The 20,845-nt window shown below is 43.0% G+C and overlaps 1 protein-coding gene across 1 annotated transcript in view; it reads right to left on the reverse strand.

Moving 5' to 3' along the window:
* The window catches only part of LOC124551008 (sialin-like), a 43,339-nt gene that overhangs the window by 12,700 nt on the left and 9,794 nt on the right, over window positions 1-20,845 (reverse strand). The window contains exons 2-4 of the mRNA XM_047125856.1: window positions 17,477-17,700; window positions 17,243-17,392; window positions 5,414-5,546 (exon numbers count right to left, since the gene is read on the reverse strand). Coding sequence (XP_046981812.1) covers window positions 5,414-5,546; window positions 17,243-17,392; window positions 17,477-17,674 — 481 coding nt within the window. The 5' untranslated portion in view covers window positions 17,675-17,700. The remainder of the gene's footprint in view (window positions 1-5,413; window positions 5,547-17,242; window positions 17,393-17,476; window positions 17,701-20,845) is intronic.

A 20,845-nucleotide genomic window follows, 5' to 3' on the forward strand; every position in this document is an offset into this window, starting at 1 on the left:
TGTTTGTGATGTCCTTAGGTTAGTTAGGTTTAACTAGTTCTAAGTTCTAGGGGACTAATGACCTCAGCAGTTGAGTCCCATAGTGCTCAGAGCCATTTGAACCGAACCTGCGACCGTAGCGGTCTTGCGGTTCCAGACTGCAGCGCCTTTAACCGCACGGCCACTTCGGCCGGCTCGAAAGAACAGATACCATTGATGGCCGTGCAGCTTCTCTAGAATAAATGATAATTAATTGAAACCCTCAGCTGCCGACATGTGTTGTTGATATACCTCTATGGGGACAGATGAAAATGTGTGCCCCGACCGGGACCTATCGGTAAAGTGTGCCTACGGATTTCGTTGCCACTATAAAACGAAGGTAATGGGTCAATGTATCTTGAACAGACGTGCAGTATGCGCTGCAGACGAACGCGCGATCCGTACCGCGAAATCGGTGAATTTGAAAAAAAAAGGTGCATTATCGGCGTAATAGAAGTGGTACATCCATCTGCGAAATTACTGCTCGTGTGGGACGAAGTGTTTCGGCAGTGCAACGAGTGTGTGCTGAATGATTCACGGAAGGCTGTAGAACACGGTGAGATGGGTCAGGTCATACCACCCAGACCAACCCCTGAGATGATCGACACCTCATGTGGGATAGATTTGCGTCCTCCTCGGCTCTGGTGCAAGAGTGGAACAGATCGTACACTATCAGGGGCATAGTCCGTCGCCGTTTATTACGGCGTAGGTTACGTGCGATTCGTCCATTTCTCTGCCTACCTTTGACGTATGTGCTGAAACATGCTAGACGACAATGGTTGGTTCAAATGGTTCAAATGGCTCTGAGCACTATGGGACTTAACATCTGTGGTCATCAGTCCCCTAGAACTTAGAACTACGTAAACCTAACTATCCTAAGGACATCACACACATTCATGCCCGAGGCAGGATTCGAACCTGCGACCGTAGCGGTCACGCCTGAAGCGCCTAGAACCGCACGGCCACACCGGCCGGCCTCGACGATGGTGTATGGAACGACGTCACTGAAGACAGGAATGACATCAGACAGTGTTTTTGGACGAAAACAGGTTCTGCTTGTTTGAAAATGATGGCCGCATTTTGGTTCGCCGCAGACAGGAGGAAGGTATCACAGTGACTACATTCCCCCAAGACACGCAGCGTCAGCTCAAGACCTTACGGTGTGCGGTGCTATTGGTACAACCACAAATCACAGGTAGTGCATTTCCAGGACACTGTGATCAGCGTGACGTACTTAAAAGACATCCTGCGACCCACAGCAATCCCCTTTCTGCACGACACCCAGACGCCATTTTTCAGTAACACAATGTATTACAGCATGCCTGCTGTACGAACTCGTGCTTTCTTGGTGTCACAGGATGTCAGCCTTTTACCCTGGACCGCCAGCTCAATCGAAAATATGTGGGATATGGTGAAATGACAGGTGCAGTGCTGTGACCCAAACGCGAACCACCACAGATCAACTTTGGAACATGTGAATACAGCATGGATGGCTACAGCTTTGGATGTAAATGCACCTTATAGGCGTCGTTGCCTTGATGCATGGAACAAGTCATCAGTGTCCATGGCGGACGCTAACCCTGGTAGGCAACAGGACACATGCTGACCGAGGTGACTAAAATGAGAATCATTTCTGCAGAATGTACTGATGTACATGTCCTGTGAATATGAACGTCCTATCTAGAGTTGTTGAAGGTGTTCCGTTTTTCCTGGATATGAGTGTAGCTTACCACATGTAGACCAATACCTCACACAACTACCCAAGCAGTTACCCCATGACTCACTTGCCAGAGGCAAATTCTGTACCTGAAGGATTGACAATATATTTTATACAGCCATTAAATGCGTATAACGCAAATTAATTACAAATATTGCGCAGAAGCCCAGAATTTGGCCACCTCATGAACTGACACCTTTAAACGCTATTCTAGCGTTTACCACTTGCACATATGGTGTTTACCAGCCACACTACTCAAGTTCCCACTGCGTGTGATGAGTAACTGCAGAAGTCTTCGACATGAGCCTCTACTGCACCGATATTTCTGTTGAGACCACATTTTATTCTAGCGATTGAGTAGCTGAGAGACAGTTGTAAGGGTAATCGCCACCCAGTTGACAAGGTGACAATTTGGCCACTGTGCAATGGCATTTCATTACTAATGACTCCCACATTGAGTAATGTGGCCCAACATCTCAAACGATGACCCTGGAAGCTTACCCTGGGCCCTCATTGTGCGGGGGAGCGATTTATTGGGTAAAAACCATATTCATCCATAACGTCAGTGAGTGCACCTGATGATGTCCTCTGATCCTCACCCAGTTGCACCTCGCTAAGCAGAGCCATGCTGAATATCTGAAGTCAGTCACCTGGCGGTACAATAAAACCGGGTTCCTGGGGAGACTGCATGGATGATGAAAGGTTGATGCCAGCCTTGTCCAGGGGGAGCTTATTCAAACATCTGAGCACCCTTCTTCACACAGTCCCTAAGGTACACTCTGACAGGTCGCCCCATTATCTGCCACATACAAACCCAATTGCTGGCGTGACGTAGGTCTTGTCAGTCACGAGACCAGGGCGAAAAACCAAGCCATCAGCTACAGCCACTCCAGTAAGCAACACGGCACCCATGGCGAATATCCTCACTGACAGCGCGACGACCTTTGGAACACCACAGACTGACAGCAAGGTCACCATTGTTGTAGTTTCCCTTGATTCGACAGCAGTGAAATGTGCGCTGGCATTGATGGCACCATGGCCTAAGAAGAACCTCACTACTGTGCACAGCATCACGATGGACGTATCGGTTTGTGAAAGTTTTAAGGAGAACTAACTTTTCTAGACTGCTAGCGTCATCGTCATACAGGTCTAGCACCTGACGCCATGGTATCTGAGTACCACTGGGTACACTTCGCGATAACCCCTGGTTGCAGATAAAATCCAAAAAATGTTAACAGATCTCCCGCCCATTGAAAACATCTGGTCGTGGGTTTGCGAGAGACAGGCTCACCACCACTAGCCAGCCACTGATTGAAGTGGCAAGCAGTACCTTATCCATATCTGTCACCAAAGTTTACTTCGACATGATGCCCAGCCGGGTTGGAGACGTTGCTGTTGTGGCAGTTCCGAGTATTAAGCTGTGCATCCTTTCTACCCTAAATATCACCTACATATTGAATCATGTATTCTTCTTACTGTACTGCATACACACAGCAAAAAAAATACATTATTTGCTGTGCTTTCTGGTGTTGCTATTACTAAAGTATTTTGAAATGTTCCTTAGCTACCATTTCATTTATTTTTTACACCTTTTCTTATAACATCATTAGCGTAAGCGTTTGGTAGAACCACATTTTACTCATACTATCACTGCAGACACACAAATCATTTTAGTATGTTCCTGAATTTCCCTCGGTGCATACAGTATTCAAATAAGTTAGGGGAATGCAGCCGAGTGACGTCGTTGTCATCTACCGTTATTTCGACAGGAACACACCCTATCATTTTCAAGGCAAAACTGCAGCAAATAAGAGTTGTGGAAGGGAATTTAAAAGCTCGGTCTGCAGAGAAACTCGATATAGATAACACACACGCAGATGCTGTAAACATTAGCGCCATTCCATAATCCAAAGATGACCGACATTAGAAGTTATTGATAGTGAAATTAATCAACAAAGGGTGAGATACCATTAACTTAGTCCCTTTGGTTTTTGGCAAAGGAGAGCACAGGGTTACAACAGAACTCAAAGAAAAAAAATGGTTCAAATGGCTCTGAGCACTATGGGACTCAACATCTTAGGTCGTAAGTCCCCTAGAACTTAGGTTTAAGTAGTTCTAACTAACCTAAGGACATCACACACACCCATGCCCGAGGCTGGATTCGAACCTGCGACCGTAGCAGTCCCGCGGTTCCGGACTGCAGCGCCTAGAACCGCGCGGCCACCGCGGCCGGCCAACTCAAAGAAAAACTACCACCTCTATTTATAAGGTTAGATGCTAATCTGATTTCAACTGCTTCCTTAATAACACTTTCCCAACAGCTGGAACTGAGTGCCAGAATCTCCGTGTTGTTCCACACGATGAAAGGCGCCATGACAGTATTCTGCAAGAGCGGAATTCTTTAGGCTGTTGTAAGCGTTTGTGCCGCTTATGTTCAGTATACCGGTTCTCCATAGTTCTGATACTCTGACCAATACATGACATACCACAACTCCAAGGAATACGGTAGACACCAGCATTACGCAAACCGAGAACATTCTTTACAGAACCTAAAAGGACTCTGGTCTTAGATGGTGGTGGAATAACACATTTCCCATCATAATTTCCGAAAATACGACCAGCCCTGTTCGAAATACTCTTGCGTAAGGCAGAAAGGCTGTAGGCATCGGTGCCACCTCGGTCTTATCATCACTCACCCGGTGAACAGTTGGTCGACAGCGCAACATACGTCTGATCTGTCTTTCACTCAAACCATTCTGACGAAAGATGACCTCAAGATGGGCTAAGTCAGCTGACAAACTCTCGGGGTCCGAGATGGCATGGAGCCTGTGAACCAAGGTACGGAGCACCCCTTCGTGCGCCGGCCGCGGAGGCCTAACAACGAAAGTACAATCTAATATCCGAAAAAAAGCGCGCAGGTTCCAAAGCTGCAACTCTGAGGCACGTTCCTCCATAAACAAATTGGCAATGATAGCAGACAATAGGCTTCCCATCGCAACTTCATCTGTCTGCTCACATTATGGTCATTCAACAAAAAGTGAGTGGAAGTCAACACATGTCGAAATGGGTTCGTTACTTCAACACCAAAGCTAGCCTCAATCAACCGTAGCGAATCAGACAGAGGAATGCGAGTGAAGACAGAGAGACCTCATCCACACTTACTATAATATCATATTCATTTAATCGCACTTCCTCTAATTGACTTAAGAAATCAATCGAGTTCTTAACGTGATGCTCACGCCGACCTACTACAGAGCTCAACAGAGTAACAAGGTGCTTTACTATGCAACATGTCGAAGCACCAGCATTACTCACAACCCGACAAAAAGTGTGTAGATTCCGTTACGTATCGCTTGCTTGGTGGAGTTATGCCTTGAAAATGGCAGGGTGTGCTCCAGTCGAAATATCGGTGGTTTTCGACGACCACCAGGCTGCATACATGTAAGTTATTGGAAGATTTTCATACTATTTGCGTAGCTGTAATTGTTATTTCTTAGGTAACTATGATGTAAAAAATGGCACTGCATATATGAAACCGTGCTCCGATGTAAGACAGGGGCTGATGGCCCTAATCAGAGCAGGTTAAATAAATAAATAAACTTTTCGACTTTCTTTCCTGTAATTTAATGACTTCTTGTGCGAAAACCAATACATAGGTATCTGCACATACTTTCTTACCAATGGAGTTGACCACTTTCCTTAAGGCCCCCCTGCTGAGGATTTGCTTCTTCTCTACGCTGTTGACGATCCAGCTGGACGCAAGACTCAGGACAATATTAGCGACGTACGGCAGTGCAGAAAGTAATCCGTTCTGCGAGAACACACATCAGAAAATTTCAGCTGCAGAATGTAAAAATTCTTTTTGCATTACACAGAGTACCTCATAAGTCAAACCCTGTTGGTAACGTGTTACAAAACCTTAAGGAACTGTGTACTTACGTGACATATCACACTGAAAGAACGGAGATACTTTATTGTTATTATTACTATTGTTGTTACTAGAGCAGGTAATCCAAATTTTCAACACTGATGAGTGTTGAAGAACACCGAAAGATTGTCGCAAGGCACAAAGTAATGTAGTCCATTGTTCGTGTTTAACGTTTATGGAGCCTCAAAGAGATGTCAGTAGCACACTCAACTCAGTCATCTTGAACGATCTCAATAAATGGATGGGGATCAGCTCTGTCTTGCGTGTATGAAGCCCTGGTTTACATTCGACACCCTTTCATTTTTTTCATTACCAATGCTCCTTAGTTCATCCGTTTAGAGACTAAACAACTCGCAGTGAAAGGCAAATTTCATCTGTCAACCGTGAACCAGCCTACCGTAGCCAAATATGTAGCACCCGCCTCTAGTTCCAAGCACCGCCCCAGAAATTATTCAAGAATAAAGAATAATTACTCTGTTTGCTGTTTGACCCTCTCGAGTGGAGTATGTTGGGGCAAGAGCCAGCAGTAACAACATCGTTGACTAGTTGCCAAGGGGAGCCACATAGGGACAGTACTGCTGACGCATCTGTACAATGAGTACGCACGGGTGACCCGTGTTGGCCGAACTATTCACTTCCGAACGATGGTTACATCAGTTTCTCAACTTATGTCTAAGGAAATTCACACGTCCGTACTTATTGTACTCATTTTGACGGAGATTTATTTCACCATGCTTGACAAGTTATCATAGAGGGAGCTTAAAAGTCACCTCTCTAATACAATTCTGTTGCGCGTATTTGGGATGAGGTAGTACTCGTCCTCATCAATGGTTTAGTCTTGCCACCGAACGGCTTTTGGATACTGGGTAAATCCATAATGTAAGTTGGTCTACATCTCTCGTAACTAATCCTGTGTTTATCATGGATCTACATACCTTCGACATCTTGATCTGCTGGTTATATCCGTGAAAATATTGAAAGAAGTTCTAAAATTACCATCCGTTGGTCATTCAGTCTCAGCTGGATGCCGCCCCTGGAAGCCCTGTTCTGCCTCGGAACCTGCCTCCAAGGTTTGTGATCAATGTATGAACCCTCACACACTGTTACGATGGAAAGAATGTAATCTTGATCTGTGAATAATATGTTATGCTGTCATGTGAGAGTGCTCCATTGGTAGACGGAAGTGAAGTACCGTTAACGAGCGTAAATGATGGCTCAGATGGCTCTGAGCACTATGGGACTTAACATCTGAGGTCATCAGTCCCCTAGAACTTAGAACTACTTAAACGTAACTAATCTAAGGACATCACACACATCCACACCCGAGGCAGGATTCGAACCTGCGACCGTAGCGGTCGCGTGGTTCCAGACTGAAGCGCCTAGAACCGCTCGGCCACACCGGCCGGCCCGAGCGTAACTGCATTATTATTATTGAAGTACTTCTCTTTTAAAAAACTGAGGCGCGTCCAAAAGCTACTACACGTTTACAACAATTTTGTTCAAAATGGCTCTGAGCACTATGGGACTCAACTGCTGAGGTCATTAGTCCCCTAGAACTTAGAACTAGTTAAACCTAACTAACCTAAGGACATCATAAACATCCATGCCCGAGGCAGGATTCGAACCTGCGACCGTAGCGGTCTTGCGGTTCCAGACTGCAGCGCCTTTAACCGCACGGCCACTTCGGCCGGCTAACAATTTTGTTGCATACGTCGAGTTTGACTTGTGACGATAATAACTGTAAGCCTATCAAATGTTTACCCTGTTTACCTTTAGTTGAGAATGTATTCATGTAGCACATTCCAGTACAAACACTAATGTTGTCTACCAATGGCGAGTCACCAAATAAAAGTTTTATCTTTTTGCCAAAACAACAACGTCAAGTTACGTCTACATCCTAATTATTAAGAGACCGTAAATGGGTACTACCAGACTTAGGGATCTCATACTCGTACCAGTGTTACATAATCAACCAGAACGAGTTCATCTGTAGTTAATTTTATATGCGACGGACTTGTTCTGAAACGTAACTTCCAATTCCACCCCCCCCCCCCCCCCCGCTTTTTTTTTTTTTTTTTTTTTTGAAAAATGAAGAAAGCGTAGATCACTTGCTAAATGCACCATCTTCTGCGGGTTCTCCATTTTTCAAAATAGACTTGTACGGTTACGGGTGCCCCACAAGAAGAACTATTTTCCTTCATCCGCCAGTTAATAAAAAATTTCAAAACAGTCGCAAAAGTGCTGAGATACACATACACTCGACAGATAAGAAATTGGGTTAGCTGAAGACAAAATGGCAGAAAATTCGGACCATTTGGCAACAGTAGGAGAAAAACCACCTGGGGCGTGATGTCAGAGAGAGAGGGGAAATGCGTCTTGATTTAGGAAATGTGAGGTACCCGACACTCATTCTGTTAATTGCCTAGGCCCCGTGTGTAAGTGTAGCGACTTTGTCGTACGTGTACATCGACAGTGCGACAGGTCGACAAGAATGATTTAGAGCGTGTGCTACCCGCAATAGAGAGTTGCAAGAACAAAATTTTGTGATTCAATGTATCTCTCATGTGTCCTGCAAGTGTCAATAAAGTTCTTTACTTGTTGCTATTTATCTGTCACTTATAGCAGGGTAAAAGTGAGTAATACTACAGTGGTGACCCCGTTTTGTTCAAATGGCTCTGAGCACTATGGGACTTAACATATGAGGTCATCAGTCCCGTAGACGTAGAACCACTTAAACCTAACTAACCTAAGGGCAGCACACACATCCACGCCCGAGGCAGGATTCGAACCAGCGACCGTAGCGGTCGAGCGGTTCCAGATTGAAGCGCCTAGAACTGCTCGGCCACACCGGCCGGCTGACCATGTTTTGTAAAAATTAGTTCTTCCGCACTCCGTAACTACCACGCCGCCTCGAGAATGGGGAAGCAACACTCACAACCATAGTAGCTTACCTGTAAACAAGAAGAAAAACAACATCCACATAATCACACTTCACCGATTTCTACACCGATTTTGTCGCTACTGGGCAGTCCAGCTGCAACGTCACCAACTACAACAGCTTCAGTACAGCTACAGACTTTCTGGACAGCTCATCCGACAGAATGGTTCGTGCATCTTCCTTCGTGGTGTATGTAACAACGAAGACAAATTGAACCCAATCCAACTTGGATGACTAATTGGTTAAAGTGGTTCAAGACGCAGTATTGCAGCGCATCTCGGAGCAGGATACCAAGACTTTAGAGACATTGTAATGAAGCGCCAGTCAGTAACTAAGCGTCAACGTATGCAACGAATCCTGAATGAAGAGTCGGGCAATAACTGGACCGCCTGTACACGCTACCTGCCTCCAGAGCTTCATGCAGCAGCTAAAGTGGTTGAATGCAGGAGTTGTATACAGAGCAGACAGAAGTGCTTTATATAACGATGAGGTTTTAGGAGGACTAAATTTTTGTTTTGCATAAATAAATGTCATCCTCGTTTTCTCTCATAATGAACATGAGCACAGAAGACACTTACATCTGTTATTTCAATGCATTCAGCAGAGTGGTGTTCTTCTAAATATGCATCCCATTGACGCGGAAGCCGGGCAATTGACAACAGCATACGCCTGGCGGCCGGAAAAGACCGAATTTTACTTTGCGTGGGCAGATATACACAAGTCCGACGACCTGCATTTGCCGATGTAGCGGAGACGGTAGTGTGCTTTCCGCGTTGGATAGTGACTGTTCGAGAGCGCCAGTTCATCGCTTTTTAACACAGTCTTTACTGTGCTGAAATACCATTAACTAACAGTATCAAACATGGGTTCAAATGGCTCTGAGCACTATGCGACTTAACTTCTGAGGTCATCAGTCGCCTAGAACTTAGAACTAATTAAACCTAACTAACCTAAGGACATCACACACATCCATGCCCAAGGCAGGATTCGAACCTGCGACCGTAGCGGTCGCTCGGCTCCAGACTGTAGCGCCTAGAACCGCACGGCCACTCCGGCCGCCAGTATCAAACATGTCTCGACATTAGAGGCACTTGGGAAATCTTAGTGGGATACTGAAGAAGAGATGGAAAAATGTGAAAAGTGAAGAAAAAGAAGGTCAGGATACTAGCGAAAGTATCAATGTAAATATACCGCAGGGGGAAAAACATTCGTAGACAAATGAAATTTGACAGTATTGTTGACAACAACGTTGACAAACACTAAGTTGCTGGTACTGTTGATGAAAAAAACACCGAAGGAAAGACAGATGAATCTGAGTATACTCTATATAATTTTTCACTATTGATTTCATTATTGCCCAAAACGAAATGCGCTGATTGCGACCAAAGTACCTTGAGTTTTGAATTAGATCCAACGCGCTGGGGATTATCGCGTAGAATTACTCTAAAATGTTCCTATTGCGAACTGAGTGGAAATGAATCTTCCACATCACATAGCTATACGTTGAGAAGATGTTTCAAACAAAATACAAGCAGAGCTATGCTTGTCATTTACATATCCAGGAAAAGGACATTCGAGCATTCAGCATTTCGCGATGATTATGAATATGCTCTTTTTCTCCTGTGAAACTTCTTAATAACATGTGCGCCGTGAAGAAACTGCTGTTGATGAATCTACGAAAGCCTTCTGTGATGAATTTCGGTAATAGTAAAAAATATGTATAACAGGTCAGAACTGAATAGTGATCGCGAGCTTAATGAAAGAGACTCTGGCGAAGATTCTAAATTGGATTCTGAGAACGAGTTTATTCATAATGATCTTGAGGAAAATGCAAAATTGGATTCCAATAATGAGGTGATTGATAATGATTGTGAGGACAATTTGCACGTGGTTTCCAATTGTGAGCTTAGTGATGATAATATTGCCAACAGTGATTTAATACTGCAAAGTTACGATGACAAAATATATTTAGATGTGAGTTACGATGGTTCAATGCCAACTAGAGGTTTCCGAAAAGTCGGTTTTTACGGCGTTGTAAATTTGATCACAGGGTGCATAGTCGACTTTGATATTGCAACAGCGTTTTGTCAAACCTGCGTGGCTACAGCAACTTAGTTAGATAAAGGCTCACCGGAATTTAGTTTTTGGTCGGAAGTGCACGCTCATTAGTGTTCCTTTAATCATCCGGGCTCGTCTGGTGCGATGGAAACAACGATTGCTGAGAATATGTGGAAACGATCCGGAAGCTATGGATTTCGATATATCAAAATGCTTTCAGCTGATGATTAAAAGCTTTCAATAATGTCGCTTCACTGAATATTTGTGGAGTTAATTATGAGATACAAAAGGAAGAATGTGTGAATCACGTTGCAAACAGGTATTGTATGTCAGTATGTCTACACAAAATCTTTTGTATATACATATATGCGTACACATATCCATTTCAAGACCATTTTATTTTCGTATTTATATCTCAACATTGGCATAGAACACATTTGCAACTCATCCTTTTTGCAGGATCTATGCAGGTATAACACTAATTGTGAAAGAGGAAGGAAGCAGAAAAGGTGCGTAGGGTAGCAAGAATCACGAAGAACCAAAGGAGACTACTATAAAAAAACTTGCAGAATATTACAAAAAAGCAATATATATAAATAAACATGACATGAAGATACATATAAATATACTATCCGACACAACTGACATTTTACAGTTACAAGAGTTTCAACTTATATATTAATTCATTCTGGGAAACAATTTATTATTTACAGAATATGAAATGTGTAATTTATGCGTCAATATATATAAGTCCGCTTCTACTGATTCTCGACATTCTACCCGCCCGAAAGGAGAGTCAATATGTTGTTTTTATCACTCGTCCGCATCAGCAAAAGAAATTGAACCTAGATCTCGTGCTTCTAGTATAAAAAGATCAATAAATGACCTTTTTCCGTACAAAGACTGCCTCTTTACACTCGCTTGACTGATGAATCACTACTAACACGATGTGCTCAATGCCTACCACAAAATGCTGATGAGAGTTTACACAGCTTTATATGGAATAGGTGTTCCAAAGAGACGAATGTTTCTGCAAACAGAGTTAAAGTAGCAGCGTCCATCAGTGCTTGTAAATATAATGTTGGCTCTCTCAGAGTTATTTCAGAAATAAAGAAAAAATTAAGACTCAAATATGCTTGTCGAACAGCACAAGCATCAGCAAACAAAAACAAAGTAGCATCGTAGCAAGCTGAAACGAAAAATTCGAAAAGAATACAAAGAAGATCGTCGAGAAATTGATTTTGCTAAACATCAAAGGTGTTTTGATTTAATTGCGTATTAGTTACACATATACGGTGCACATGTAATGTAATACTTAAATCGAAAATAAAGATTACAATTTTGAAACGTATCACGTCGTATTTTATTTATTTTATTTTCGTATCGGATCAGACACTGTATAATGCTGTAGTAATACTTGTCACGTTTTATAAGCAGAGAATTTTTGTAATTTTTCTACACTTTTCGTATGTATATAGTGTTAGGAAGGTCACGAAACTTCAATTTCGTAGGAAAAAATAAAAGTGGCCGAAATAAAAATATGCTATTCCTTCATGAATTTTAAACATTTTTGGCTTAAGCTTTTTTTGTGAATACATTCCGTGATAACCAACTACTCCACGTATGAGTTCGAGAAAATTGATGATTTTTCAAAACTCAAAAATCTATACGTATGAAACAAATTTTTTTTTATCAAATTGGCTTACCCCTCTTAATTCAGCATGTGAAGCTATGTTATGAAACAAATTTTCAGTCCCCTGTGATTTTTTTGCGATCGAGCTGAAATTGCACCGGTACTTTCCCTTAAAAGTTAAGCCTGAACGATAGGTAGTGAGTCATTGTAAATGCATTATTAGAAGTTTTATACCCTCTGTGCCTCACATATGTTGGCACCCAGTTGCTCTCGTTGTTTTACGAACATTCAGCCACGTCTGTAATCTGATTCGTATTCAGTAGATTTTGTGGAGTGCCATCTTCCAGTCAGTCACGTAAACAATCCTACACATGGGGCTTATGCAGCTACAGAGTGAGCCTAGAATATCTCACATTTCCTTAATCAATGTCTTACTTTCTCTGTGTGAACCAGTTTCTCTGCTGCTGTTGCCAGATGGTCCGAATTTTCTGCAGTTTTTTTCTGCAGTGGCCTCGTTTTTTTGTTTTTGTTTTTATTCTTTTTCTGCCGAGTGTACAAGATATTGACTTGCTAGCCCAGAGTAACTTAAAACACAGCATACACTCCCTTTTCCTTTGATATATCATTTCTGTAGAGGTAGCTGTCGACGTGAGCGCCAATTATTACAACAAAATGTTTTACGAAAGTGTACGAAGTCTACACTGAGGTGACAAAAGTCTTGGTATGCCTCCTAATATAGTGGAGGACTCCTTTTTCCCGGCTTAGTGTAGAAACTGGACGTCGCATGGAATTAATGAGTCGTTGGAAATCCTGTGCACAAATATTGAGCAATGCTGCCTTCATAGCCGTCCATAAATGCGAAAGTCTTGCCGGTGCAGGATTTGCATGAACTGACCCCTCGACTACGTCCCATAAATGTTCGATGGGGTTCATTTCACTCGAATTGTCCAGAATGTTCTTCAAACCGATCGCGAATAATTGTGGTCCAGTGACGTGGCATCGGGTTTTGCGAAAATGAAGTCCTGAACGGCTGCAAATTGTCCCCAAGTAGCCGAACATAACCGTTTCCAGTGAATGATCATCTCAGTTGGACCAGAAGATCCAGTCCATTCCAAGTAAACACGGCCCACACCATTATGGAACCGCCACCAGCTTGCACAGTGCTGGAGGACAACTTAGGTCATGGGCTTCATGGGGTCTGCGCCGCACTCGAACCCTACCATAGTTCCTGACCAACTGAAATCGAGACTCATACGACTAGGCCACTGTTTTGCAGTCGTCAAGGATCCGACAGGGTCACGAGTCCAGGAGAGTCGCAGCAGGCGACGTCCTACTGTTAGCAAAGGCACACGCGTCGGTCGTCTGCTGCCATACCCCATTAACGCCTAATTTCGTCGCACTGTCCTAACGGATACAATCGTAGTACGTCTCATATTGATACCTGCCGTTATTTCAAGCAGAATTGCTTGTTTCTTAGCACTAACAAACCTACGCAAACACCGCTGCTTTGTCCGTGGTGACAGGTAAGGCCTGGAATGTATTACGGATCTCGGAAGATTAAATTCCTTAACGATTTCCGAAATGGAATATTTCATGTGTCTAGCTCCAAATAACAATCCCTTCGTGCGGCCATAATCACGACGGACACCTTTTCACGTGAATCATCTGAGCACAAATGAAAACTCCTCCAATGCATTGCCCTTCTATTCCTTGTGTCCGCGATACTATCGGCATTAGTGTAGGTGCATATTGCTATCCGATGACTTCTGTAATCTCAGTGTACATCTCCTTTCGAACCAGTCAACACAACCGAAACAATTGTGACGAAACAGTACGTCATATTCATCATCTCTTGGTATTTGGAGTATGACATGTCCATTATAATTATCCGGGCTGTTATGCCGTGGTCGGTTGATTAATTCTGTGTGAATTCCCAGCGTTTCGCCCCCGTCTGCGGGGGACATCTTCAAGGGGGTCTGTAGCTTGATGGGAGGTCCAACACACCCACTGGCTCGCTACTGACTGCCGCTAAATTCCGTGTCCGCGCCTCCCGCGCCGAGGCGCGACGTCACCTGTTTTGAAAACGTCAGTGCAAAATGGTTCAAATGACTCTGAGCACTATGGGACTTAACATCTGAGGTCAGCAGTCCCCTAGAACTTAGAACTAATTAAACCTAACTAACCGAAGACATCACACACATCTATGCCCGAGGCAGGATTCGAACCTGTGACCGTAGCGGTCACGCGCTTCCAGACTGAAGCGTCTAGAATCGCATGAACGTCAGTGCAATTGGCCGCTGCCCGCTGCCGTTGATCGCCGTTGCCATCACGCAGTAGTGGACGGGTGGTACACATCTTCTTCAACACCGGCATCCATATACCGTTTAATTTCACGCCCTCCTCCTTTCGACTGAAATTATTAGGGTGTTTGGCGATTTCGATTGCCTCCCTGTAGAGCCTTTCGTAATATCCCCTTGTGGCCGCTAGTACTTGCGTCTCCTCGAAACGAATATGGTGGTTACCTGGCTGGAAAGCATGCTCCGCAACAGCTGATCGTTCCGTTTCTCCTCTTCTACAATTGCCCTTGTGCTCCTCCAAACGTTTTTAAACAGTTCTTTTATTGGTACCCACATAAACATCTCCACAGGAGAGCTTCTGTAATGTTTGGAAGGTAGGAGACGAGGTACTGGCAGAAGTAAAGCTGTGAGTACCCGGCGTGAGTACCCCGCGTGCTTCGCTAGCTCAGGTGGTAGAGCACTTGCCCGCGAAAGGCAAAGGTCCCGAGTTCGAGTCTCGGTCGGGCACACAGTTTTAATCTGCCAGGAAGTTTCATACCAGCGCACACTCCGCTGCAGAGTGAAAATATCAATCTCGACAGTTGCATGGGATCCTATGCACTACAGCTTTTTCCAATGGTTTGCGAGCGTCCTTGGCAGGCTTAAGGTATTCCTGTATCTTCCTGGTGGGCTTCTAAATTACGGTAATATTCCGATTCGTCAAGCTCCTCCCTATTCTTCCCGTATATTTTTAACAAACGGCAGGAAAACCTTAGATTTTGCAATAACCTGTACGTCACTATGATTTCTGTGAGGCTGTCTCAACGCACGTTTTATTTCGGCGGACGAATATCCGTTCTTAATTAGCGCATTGTGGAGATGTTCCATCTCAGCGTCGAGCAACTCAGGTTCACAAATGTTTCTAGCTCTGTCCGCTAACGTCTTGATAACACCCCGCTTCTGTTGTGGGTGGTGGTTCGAATCCCGGTGCAAATAACGGTCCATGTGCGTGAGTATGCGGTATACTGAGTGGCCCAAACTACCATTTTCGTTTCTAAAAACGAGCAAATCGAGGAAATGTAATTTTCCGTCTACGTCCTCCTCCATTGGAAACTGAATTCTAGAGTTTATACTATTTAGATGTTCGTGGAACCGGCTTAGTTCCTCCCTGCCATGTCTCCACAGCACAAACGTGTCATCCACGCATCGGAACCATAATTTGGTTTTTTGCTGGCAGTACCTAAGGCCTGTTCTTCGAATTTCTCCATAAAGAAGTTTCCAATTACGGGACTTAGGGGGCTTCCCATAGCCACGGCATCCGTTTGTTCACAAAACTGTTCATTCCACTTGAAGTATGCGGTCGTCAAACAACACTTTAACAGTTCTGAAATATCGGCAGAAAAAATTCTATCCAGCTGTTCTAATACATCATTAAGTGGAACCATGGTAAACAGCGACACCACATCGAAGCTGACCAATGTGTCCTCTGACTGGACCACTATGCCATTCAATCTGCTGATGAAATGTGTCGAATTCTTTATATAAGAGCCCGAACGGCCCACATGTGGTTTTAACAGCGTAGTCAAAAACTTAGCTAACGAGTAGGTGGGCGAACCAAAGGCATCGGTCTTAACGGCACAGTTTCTTTATGAATTTTGGGCAATCCATAAAGCCTCGGTGGTAGCGCAACCGAATTGCAGAGACCTTTCTGTACACTCTCTTCAATGGAGGACTTTTTTGTTAACCGCGTCGCAGTTCTAAGAGCGTTGTTTGTGGGGTCCTTATTCAGCTTCCTATATGCTTGCGGATCCAGTAGATCAGTAATACATTTTAGTATCACTTGGAATACGACACTGGGAAATTCTGCTGTTCGACTGGAATGCGCTACATTCACAAACAAATAGATATTCCTAGAATTAGAAAGTATAATTTTTTGAAATTTCTTAAACCGGTTTTCTCTCTGAAAACGGAGTGCAGTTTTTTTTATATCCAGGACATGTTTATTTCACTGCATCGTCAGACGAATATAAGCTCAAGATCTGTGATATGGGCTGCCAAACGTTGGTGGGCCGGATTGGTTTCACGATGATGGGCCGGATTGGTTTCACGATGATTCATTCTTTGATCGTCCGCCCCCGGTAGCTGAGTGGCGAACTTCAATTGACGTCTTACGACGTCCGCCCCGAGCAGATGCAACGAAAAAAAGCGAACAAAATGAGAGTAAAAAAAAAAAAAAAAAAAAAAAAGTGGTCAGCGCGTCAGACTGTCATTCCAATGGGCCCGGGTTCGATTCCCGGCTGGGTGGGTATTGTGGGTATTGTGGGTATTGTGTTGTCCTAATCATCATCATTTCACCCCCATCGACGCGCAAGTCGCCGAATTGGCGTCAAATCGAAAGACTTGTACCAGGCGAACGGTCTACCCGACGGGAGACCCTCGTCACACGTGCAATTCTTTGATTATCAGCAACAGTTTCGGTAATCCACACAATATCTGTAATTTTTCCAGACTCATTTATAAAGTTACCAGCAAAGTCGAAAGCACGCCAGAATACTGATATGTGCAATGGATCAAACAGTGGAGAAAAGCACTCCACAATTATTTTCTCGGCTAACAACTACTGTCACACTTCTTACACAAAAGTACAGTTAATGATGTAAGCCGTTTTACTTACAGATTCAATGTCAAATCCAAGAACGTTACTTAAATACGTTGGCGTCTCTGTCAGGAGCGTGAAGAATCCCCAGTTCTGAGTCATAGTAACTACTACGAGAGAAAATACGGGCAGTGATGTGAAAATCGATACCCACGGCGTTGGAAATTTCTGTAAACCACGTACATAAAACCGTCTCAGTAATAAAATATACAACAAAAATATGTATTTCATAATAAGTAGCTTGTATCTTACCTCTTGTTCACGTGAGACGTCCTTGCAAGATTCTTCAATAAAAGTAAGTTCTGCTCTAGAAATATACTTGTGTTGAGATGGGGTATTCTCTCCAAACCAGAATAAGATCGCTCCACAAATGATGGAAAGTCCACCAAAGAAGTAGAAGATAAATGGCCACCCAACGGCGCTCTGAGCTATTGCTCCTGATGTCATCATTGCTATTACTGTGCCCAGCTGATCGCCTACAGTAATGTCGAGAAAACAATGTCATTATAGCTTCATTTTTAAAGAGAAAAGCTGATCGTTTCTCGAAGTCCACTACCAAAACTAAATGAATTACAGATTGATATTTATTGAAATCATGATGCAGTTGTAACCAACTGGTTGCAAAGTTATGTCATCTTCAACCAGTTTTGATTGTCAACAGTATCATATTCGCAAAGCATACCACACTTCTCGAGATTAAAGAGTACTATGCTTGAGACATTGAAGAAAATAGAACTCTATAATTCTGCAACTGCACAATAGTGGAATGTTTCTCAAACTATTCGCTGAACTAATAAGAGGTTTCTCAAAACCATCCATACATCATTCACTTGCATTGCAACTATACGCACATAAAACCATTACAAGCAAATTAGAATGCTATACTGAACATAAGTCACCTGAGTAAACAGCAGTTCCCAATACAGCATTTTCTTTGGGTGGGATCCATTTTGCCAGCAAGGAATGTGTGGATGGGAATACCAAACCCTAAAATAGCAAGGAAACTTATGGTAAATAAAAATTTAGGAAAAAAAACATCGTAGCACTACTGCCACTACCAGAGATGAAACGGATAGTTGTTTGGCTGGATACCAGATGTCCGGCCGTCCTGATAGCTGAATGGCCGGCTACTCATCGGTCCGATATTCGGCTGAACATTTCCGCGGAGCATGTCGTAATGAGTAGTGTGAGCGAGCTCACAGAGGTCAGGAGCTACCTGAAACCTAACGACATATTTTATTTTCTGATTAGTACTTCAGCTGTGAAAACGCATTTGACAACGAAAAAAACCCGATAAATTTCAAGCAGTTAATAAAGTTACCGCCTCCCTCGGCGCTTCATCGTCTTGAGCCATCCCGCAATACAAATTCGTCTTCAACATAGAAAAAAAGAACGTTTGAAAAGCATATTGCTTTGGGAGGTACACGAAGTAAGAGGCAAAAATATTTATTGTTTAATAGCAGATATGATTGCAAAAAATGGTTCAAATGACTCTGAGCACTATGGGACTTAACTTCTAAGGTCATCAGTCCCCTAGAACTTAGAAATACTTAAACCTAACTAACCTAAGGACATCACACACATCCATGCCCGAGGCAGGATTCGACCCTGCGACCGTAGCGGTCGCAAAGTTCCAGACTGTAGCGCCTAGAATCACTCGGCCTCTCTGGCCGGCCATATGACTGCACTAGACAATGAGCCATTATCTGTAATAGAATGGACCGGACTTGCAACAGTCCTGGAACAATCTTTACAACTCTTCTGGAACACGGAACTCTAGCTGTCAAGTCTTATCAAAGTTGTCATGATTGAGAAAATACAGCAAAGAAGTTACATAATTCCAGTGTGCTTGGTATAGTGGGAAGCAACTCATTTTTAGATTGTAATGCAAAAAGAGACACCAGAGCAGCAACTAAAATGGGTGTCTATTTAGTCGGTGACCGGTTCTCAAACCAACCACGGTTTTTCAAACAAAATGTCCTCTTAAATAGCATTGACCAAGATGTGTACCTAATCTTACAATACCAACTAAAGTTACCTTTGGTTAACGAACGTTAGTTGCGACCATACGCATCTGAACTCACTTTGTTTACTGCTACTTTGATGAACATTTTACTTTGAGAACATTGGTTGGTTTGAGAATGCCGTGTCCCAAAACCGGTCACCGACTAAATAAACATCCGTCTTAGCTGCAACTTTGGCTGTCTCCTCTTGCGTCACAAAGGGGCTTAATTCCGTCGCAGATCGCAGGGACATTTCCCAAGGAAGTTGTTTAAGAAAGTGAGTATAATTCTTCTAGATGTTCCATCCATTCGCTTCAGAGGATTATAAGTGAGCCATTGAAGATACAGTCTGTAGTAGAAGGAATAATCGCTACTGGTATACATCTCGTACGCAGTTCAATCATTAAGCTTAGGTAAAAATAAAAAAAATAAAAAAAACCACATCCAGAAGGAGCTAAATTCACCAGAGCATCATTTGGTGCAAGATATCAGCATGAGACGGAATTCCACCTTTTATATGATAGAGCGCTTATGGAAACAAAAACCAGCTACGTCTACATGGGACTGTTTATGATACGCTTAGCAATTTTATGTCTCATCAGTAATGTGTGATGGAGAAGTGAGCTAAGCTTTTGAAGCCCTTGAAGAAATTGCGAAAGTAAGTTCTCGTCTCTCCTGCATACCCAAAGTAAAACTACATGTTGTGGTATTAAATAAGTATTAAGATAAGGCACTAACAGCAGAAAGGACCTCTGACTTACAACGGACGAAAGCCTTATTGGAAGCTGGATTAGAAAGTCGTTTCAGCTTCTTAAATGAAGATCCAAATTACTTGACTGCAAATTTTTAGACCCAAGATTCGACACAGATTGTTTGGGGATTGTTGAAACTAAAAGAGCTCGAAAGAAGATCTCATAGGAATTTTGCGAAGAATGCCAGTTGAAAGAAGTAGAGGAGACAAGACTGAATCAATTATGTCTCGCAAAACTTACGACACATTTTGGGATTGCTTTAACGAGTTGGTAAATGAAGATAATAATAGTCACTGAGATGCACAAGAAGCAAACACGATTGCAAGTGAGATTAACTATTATTTGAAGACAGTTCGAATCATTCGCAATCGCGACTCTGATTTGGTGGTCAGCTAATGCGACGCAGTGCCAGTATTTTATAAAGCTGCCAGAAGTTATCTCTGAGTACCTTGCAACAGTATCAGCGTCAGTAATAGTATGAATACTAATTTATTCTTTTCTTAAAATAAATTTTTTCTCAATGTTTTTATGTGAAGATATCAAAATTTTGTTTGTGTTTAGAGTTATATGTGAATTAAATAAAGTCGATTTTATGACATTTTCATAATTTATTGAAAATCCACTAGCCCTCAGATCTTGGCCTACTGGTTGGTATCCAGCCAGACAGTAAACTGTGCCAGACAGGCCCGATACTGTTGCATATCCGTTTCACCTCTAGTCATTATCATTCGCCCTTAAGATAATGATTTCTCCTTCATGTTGTATTAACATCAAAAAATGATACTTTGGGCGTCACGTAAAATGGTTTACTGTGAAATTCTCACTTATCAAACAAACTTTAAGCTCTTAGTCTTTGAATTAGGTCA

This window comes from Schistocerca americana, chromosome 1 (genome assembly GCF_021461395.2).
Source record: "Schistocerca americana isolate TAMUIC-IGC-003095 chromosome 1, iqSchAmer2.1, whole genome shotgun sequence".
Taxonomy (NCBI): domain Eukaryota; kingdom Metazoa; phylum Arthropoda; class Insecta; order Orthoptera; family Acrididae; genus Schistocerca; species Schistocerca americana.